Source organism: Barbus barbus (genome assembly GCF_936440315.1).
Source record: "Barbus barbus genome assembly, chromosome: 24".
NCBI lineage: Eukaryota > Metazoa > Chordata > Actinopteri > Cypriniformes > Cyprinidae > Barbus > Barbus barbus.
In genome coordinates this window covers 13,516,434-13,523,418 of record NC_136752.1, presented here as the reverse complement: position 1 = coordinate 13,523,418, position 6,985 = coordinate 13,516,434, and the positions used below count along the sequence as shown (strand labels likewise).

At 38.7% G+C, this 6,985-nt stretch overlaps 1 protein-coding gene across 1 annotated transcript; it reads left to right on the top strand.

Moving 5' to 3' along the window:
* Positions 1-2,542: 2,542 nt before the first annotated feature.
* six6b (SIX homeobox 6b) lies at positions 2,543-6,026 on the top strand. The gene is made up of 2 exons (XM_079375254.1): positions 2,543-4,006; positions 5,285-6,026. Exons 1-2 carry the CDS (start codon positions 3,435-3,437, stop codon positions 5,448-5,450), a joined length of 738 nt encoding a protein of 245 aa, XP_079231380.1. The 5' UTR covers positions 2,543-3,434; the 3' UTR covers positions 5,451-6,026.
* Positions 6,027-6,985: the final 959 nt, after the last annotated feature.

Sequence of the window (6,985 nt, the reverse complement as noted above, 5' to 3'; positions counted from 1 at the left end):
CTGCTGGCATGATACCTTAATTACAATATAATCCAGCCAGAGCAATTGCTCTCTGGCCTACGAGAATGTAGCCATGCTTTCTGAAAATTCGGTGGTGCCGTGACAAAATTAGGCCTGTGTTTGCTTAATCTGCTCCCTTATGGATATTTCAAAATTCACAATCTAATGGTCACTGATCCAACATGTTTGATGAACGATAATCCTTAGTTTGGCTAAACAAAGCCAGACATGTACTCTAGGCCATTTGAACAACAAAAGCATGATACTGTGACACTAGCTGTAGGCATGTAAAAGCCGGATGGTGTATATGAACAAGTGTTAGTGAAAGGCATGTTTAGGATGGATTTAGAAAGAGGGAAACAGAGGTGGAGATAACAAAGAGAGAGAGAGAGAGAGAGAGAGAGAGAGAGAGAGAGAAATGAGAGCAGTATGCTCTCAGTCTGTAGGCTGCACAGCACATCCAGAGGAATCTGGGGCAACTAATGGCCCCTCACCTACTATTCCTGCTCTCTCACTCCTTCTCTATCTCCTGCTTTTTTTTTTTTTTTTTGCTGTGGGGCATGCTGTGACCCCACACCGTGGGAATCTGTGGTCCACAACGAATGACTTTAACTGTCTCACAAGAAAAAGGTTGAAGAGACAGAACAAGAGTCTGTCTCTTTTTTTTTTTAATTAAACCTTTGCGATTTAAAAGCAGAGCAAAAATTAAAAATAACAACTGTAATAAATAATAATAATGATCAAATGTAAAATATTTAAACATTTACTATTTGTTTTTCTAATCATTTGCATGGTCATGTCAAAATCATACTAGTAATCATAATAATACATACATTTAAAAGATGTTACTGGAAAGCCAAGGAGAGTTTACCGCGCCCATCAAATGATTTTTGTTGCCTGTACTTTGTTTTTATTCAAAACCCATCACAAAACTAAAAAACGCTATTAATGACAAGCAGTCATCTTGCTCAACTCCACATATAGTATGAAAGTAGAGTATTTATTAATTTACGTCTATATAAATTTATGACATTTTCCCCGGTGATTGAAATGATACACTTAATAACAGAAATGTAAAATGTAAAATAAATTTAAACCCCTTAAAAGCAGTTTCAATGACGAACTTATGAATTTGACTGCAAATGACGAGCTTAGGCTATTTAATTTAATAATTTACCCAAATCCATCAAAAATATTCAGTCAGACAAAATATCAATTGAAAATAGCCTATCAATTCTGAAATCATTGCAGGAACATCTGTAACTTCTTTTCACAACTGAACCTATAGGCCACAGTGTTGCTTTTCTCATTCTTTGGAGCAACACAAAAGAAATTGTGCGGCTATTTCAAACTTACAAGACAGAACATAAAATATTAAACGGCCTGTAAATGTTTGAAGGCTTAAACATGTCAGGCCACTAAAACACCGTTTTTCTTGTTTCATATGCTCGTACTGCCCGCAGTGTTGAGTACGGGGCAATCCAAACCCTATACAATAGCAAGAATGTCTCTGATGAAATCTTCAGTGTTTCCCAGATAAATACAGGCTATTGAAATGTTAAACGAATGGGCTTCTCTTATCTATTTTCTCCTGTTTTAAAAGTTTAAATATTAATGAACCATTTAAGCTAATTAATAAATGCATCCGAAGTCCATAGGAAATGTTATCCTATATTTTTCCCATTCATGTTATTTATGCCTTTTATTATGAAATAGCCTGTTGCCCAAATTATTGTTTGATTTGCATTATTATTATTATTATTATTTTGTTTCGAATGTAACTTGCTGTTAATGGTGTGCAGGTTAAATTGTGTCCGAGGTAATGGTGCAAATCTAGATCTTGATGGTGTAAAGAAGGATCAGTCTCCGTGACATGACTGCAGTGCATGGAAATGAGCAGCTTTCTGTACACAGACGGTAGTTCTATAATCGGAGCTACGGGCAGCTCATACATCATGCAAAAACGGCCTGAAGGGTTTTCTTCAAATGAACTGTGTGGGTCTGTGAAAATAATATCAGGGGCTTTCCGTCAGAATGAACTTTTCCACTGTAGCCAGCCGTGAATTAATCTGACCCGACACTTCAAACCATCTACGCTATCCATCCGTCTTCTTATTTATTGCGAGCTGTAGCTGATACTATACCACACTTTTTATATGATATGGCATCTCCACAAACCGCATAAGTGACAGGTTTGTCCAATGATACCCCTCGCAAATCCTTATCAATTCCCAAATGAGCTCAAAAAATTTCATTGATGCAAAGGGCTGTGATAGCTATAAGAACACTGTAGTTTAAAAATCTAAATACAATAAATAAAAAAGCAATTAAAATACCTAGGACGAAAATATTTGCTTCAAATATTTGTTTATGCTTATTATTTTTGACATGGTCGATTATAACTGCTTATGTAAACTGTTAATAGAGTCTTTAGCCTGCTGGGAACCAAAGATCAGCAGACTCGTGTCCACGTGCAGCTGGAAGGCGGAATGGTTTGTCCAGTTAAGACTCATTTCATTCTAAACAGTGCGATATTAAATTCGACAGGGCAATGACTGTTACGCTGAGCTGTCATATGTCTACGAGCTCATATCGTTGAATGCGTAACTGAACGAATCTTTCTTAATTTGTATCCTTTTTGTGTCAGCGGCAGTTATACTTCACAAGCGAGACTCCGAGGCTGACGACTGACTTCTTCACTGAAAATCCACACAACAAACGGATGATCTTATTTAATGTCATCCGAACCATTCGCGCGGCGCAATGCGCTTCGGATACGTCTGCGCTCGCGTATTCGGAACGATAAAAAGCCAATCACGTCTTCTCCAGTGTTCAGACTATAAAAGCCGACGAGTGGCAGCTTAAATATAACATTTCGCGAACTGTGCTTTCCATTTGGGTTTAAAATTCTCAGAAAGTAGTTTAGGTCGCATAAGCGTCACTTAAAATGTGCGTAAATCACGCAATCGAGCATGATTAACTGGCGGGGATTCGGTAAAAGCAGAGGTCGCTGATGTTTACTTTCTAAAAAGGCGCTGTCGAGGTCTGGGAGGTGCTGAAATCTACTCGAGTTCAGTTCCGCGTGATTGGCACGCTTGACAGTGATTGACAGGCATCGGTGGAAACTACGCAACCAATCTGCCAAGTCCAATAGAAAAACAGAAGCGGGCAGCACGTCTTTTCCCTCCTCAAAAAACATCTTCATTCTTGTGCTATAATCTCGTGCCCTCGAACTCTCGGTGTCTCCAACCGAGGCAGCCTCAGACCGAGAGAGCGACATCTCTGTTTCTCTGCATCATTTACGTTCATCGGCTGACTCTGGAATTGCCTTTTTTTGTCTGGATTCGACTGAGGGAGACAGAGAAAAGCCACAGATAGCACGAAGCTGCTGTGCTTGAGGTAGCGAGGACTCCGAGGGGGAAACAGAAGCCTTCATGTTTCAGTTGCCAATATTGAATTTCAGTCCCCAGCAGGTAGCGGGGGTATGCGAGACTTTGGAAGAGAGCGGAGACATCGAGCGTCTCGGCCGATTCCTGTGGTCGCTGCCCGTCGCACCCGCTGCCTGCGAGGTGCTCAACAGAAATGAGTCTGTGCTGAGGGCTCGGGCTATCGTAGCCTTCCACACTGGGAATTTCCGTGAGCTTTACCACATTCTGGAGAACCACAAGTTCACCAAAGAGTCCCATTCCAAACTGCAAGCACTTTGGCTGGAGTCACACTACCAGGAGGCAGAGAAGCTCCGAGGCCGCCCGCTGGGGCCAGTGGACAAATACCGGGTACGGAAGAAGTTCCCTCTGCCTAAAACAATTTGGGATGGAGAACAAAAGACGCACTGCTTTAAAGAAAGGACCCGGCATTTACTTCGAGAATGGTACCTCCAGGATCCTTATCCGAACCCAAGTAAAAAGAGAGAGCTTGCACAAGCTACGGGACTCACTCCCACTCAAGTGGGGAATTGGTTTAAAAATCGAAGACAAAGGGACAGAGCCGCTGCCGCTAAAAACAGGTGTGTTTCCCCGATTTCAATCATGGGGCTTATAGTGAGCAAATATTTCGTCTTTTAGCTAAAAATGGGTACAAACTAACATAAAATATATCGATAAAATCTAAATGAATGTCTACAGATTTAATAAACGAAAGGCTAGGCTCAAGCATGACATATTGTCAAGGTTAATTGTAGCTAATTGTCAAGGTTAACAAATAAACCAGCAATAGCCTATTTAAACAAATATATATATATATCTATATATAGCCTATCTATGGAATAATCTACAGATGTGACCAGCTATTATTTGTAGCTTAACCGGAGCAATGTGTTTCTTTTCTGATTAAAGCCGACATTTGGTAGATTTAAAAAAATTTTTTATTTCATTTTCACTGAAATAAAGAAAAATAAAAGACAGAAGAAAAAAAACAGCACAAAAGGGGTCGTCACACGAACAAAATACTTGACTAAAATACTTGACTAAAACTCAATGGCTAGCTTTTGTGTGTTTATTATGGCTTGGGCCTAGTCTGCATCACTGAGTAAAAGTCCTTCTCGATATGCCAAATAATAATTAACCATAACTAAAAACTGCTACATCACTTAAATTATGCCCTTTTTCATTTTAGCCCGATAACTAATCTTGCTTGGTTTCGACAGTTTAGCTGAGAATTGAAGAAATTCTACCATGATATCAATAGGCTTTTTGTTATGCAAGGTGTTTGCTGGAGTGATACGAACAAGGACCGTTTCTCACAAATAATAATAATAATAATAATAATAATAATTTACCAAATTGTGTTCTATATTTCGTTTTAAATTTAAATTAAAAAGCTGACAGTAGCCTAACACTGTTAAAATTGGACTATAGTAGCTATTTTAAAACTGATATTTTAAAATCATTCTATTTTTGGTTAAAACGTGTTTAGACTAATAAACTAAGAATAAATGTTTCTACATTGCCATTCGTTTTATTAAACAAAGCCTAGATAGCAGATGTAGGCTAAACGCGCACTGGATCAGACGCTCCGTGTTCTTCCGGGGCATTCCGTTAGTACACTAAACCTGGAGCCCGGAATAAGCAGAGCATCATTTCATATGTGCATAGATTTCATACATGACGTTGACAGTAGGCTATTTTCATTTATTTCCAAAGTAGATTACGTGTTCTTGCATTCATTGCACGTTTTTATTATAAAAACAAATGCAGCAAAATCTACTCTTGTTAATCACCGATTTTATTTAGACTAGTTTTAATAAAACCCCTTAATCTAAACCTCATCCTTTTACTTTTTAAAGGTTACAACAGCAGGTGTTGTCTAATGGCTCGGTTCGGTCCCTAACTGGAGAGGATGGTGCTGTAGACCGACTGGGGAACGCGTCGAGCCCTGAAGCGAGCCTGTCGAGCAAAGCCGCTGCGTCGGCTATCTCCATCACTTCAAGTGACAGCGAATGTGACATCTAACATCGCACCACGATCCGGCCCGCGGGCTATACGGGAAGACTATGAGAAAATTAACACATACGAAGGAAATCGAGACAGACAATCAGCAAGATAAACAAGCACATTAGTGCCTGCCTTAACGTATCAGAGGCCGTGTTTTTATTTTATTTTATTTTTTATTTGGAGGCTGTTACACCAGCCCGGAATCGTGGGATTCATGGAATGCTTTATCTTTAAAATGTATTTATCTTTTTGTGAGAGCAAAGTGGGGGCAAATGCGGGAAAAAAATACTATCTGTATTAAAACTACTTTTGTAATCAATTGCCTCAAGCAAATAGGTGCCCCTACGGAAATGATATTCACACTTTTTGTTCATTTTGAAAAGGACTTCATGGTGAAAAGTTTTACCTCCCAGGTTTTCTAAGGTGTTTACGCATTAAATTGTTGCTCTTATAGAATCTGATTTTTATTTGCTTGGTCATTTCAAGTCTGGTCATTTTCGGTGTTAAACGATCGACTTTTAGAGCATGTGCGCCGATAGTGAAGATATTAGTGAATTACGGACTTACCTCTAATAAAACTTTGATGCTCAACGTAACCATACAGACTTATTCTCGTCAATTACCAATATTAAACCAAAGTCATGTTTATTTCCGATAGCCATTTTGTTGATAAACTAGGCTATAATTTATTATTATTATTAGGCTTTTATTATTATTATTATTATTATTATTATATAGTTACTATTGTGTGTTGGATTTTTTCATCATATTTTAGACTGCGGACTTCCTATTTTGTTTAATAACATTAGCATATGTTGTATCTGCATTCACCCTTCATTTATGCAGACAAACCACTTGAACTTTTGCCTCTGTATTCCTGGTATAAATGGTGTGAGGTTCACGCACAGCCAGTAATCGGTAAATGTAGGCTATAGTGGTGTGTTTTACCTGATAGCTTACTGCGCGTCCAGACGCGTTAACCGCCCCGTGTGATTGGCTTTGCCGTCCAGTAATGCTTTCTGACAGCAGGAGGTCAACGAGAGGGCGAAGCGCCTTGGTTTCAAAACGAGAAAGATAGAGAGGAAAAGCATCCAAAACTTTGTAAAATGTATAAGCCAATACTATAATTTATTGACTAATGTACTTTATAATGTGTGCTTTAATTGCTTTCAGAAATAGGCTTCCGCGGAATTGTGATCGTTTACAGCGTTTTGCCATTTTTGCTTTTTCATTTTCAAGGTCAAATCAAAACCTCAAACCCCTATGAATTTAAACATCTAAAAAAATGGCGCAGGCCTACATTTTTTGATTATTATAATAATGAAAACTCATCTTGTGCTTATGCCATTGTTTAGCCTAATTGCTTTTTTGTATCACGGTTAAATTCTTTTACTGCCGCTTTACGGGAAGGAAAGACAAACTGTATGTTTAAAGTCTGTTAATAATGCTTGGCTAACAAATTATTGAAGGGAAAAAAGAGCCATAGATGTGGGGAAAGGAGAGCACGCTATTGAGTGTGCAATGGGACAAAAGCGGAAAGATTAGGTGAAAAG

What these genes read in the sequence shown, in the direction of transcription:
- six6b (XM_079375254.1), top strand. Translation starts at nt 3,435, where the DNA reads ATGTTTCAGTTGCCAATATTGAATTTCAGTCCCCAGCAGGTAGCGGGG. An exon ending in GCCGCTGCCGCTAAAAACAG is followed by an intron (nt 4,007 to 5,284) that starts GTGTGTTTCCCC and finishes TACTTTTTAAAG; the next exon opens with GTTACAACAGCAGGTGTTGT.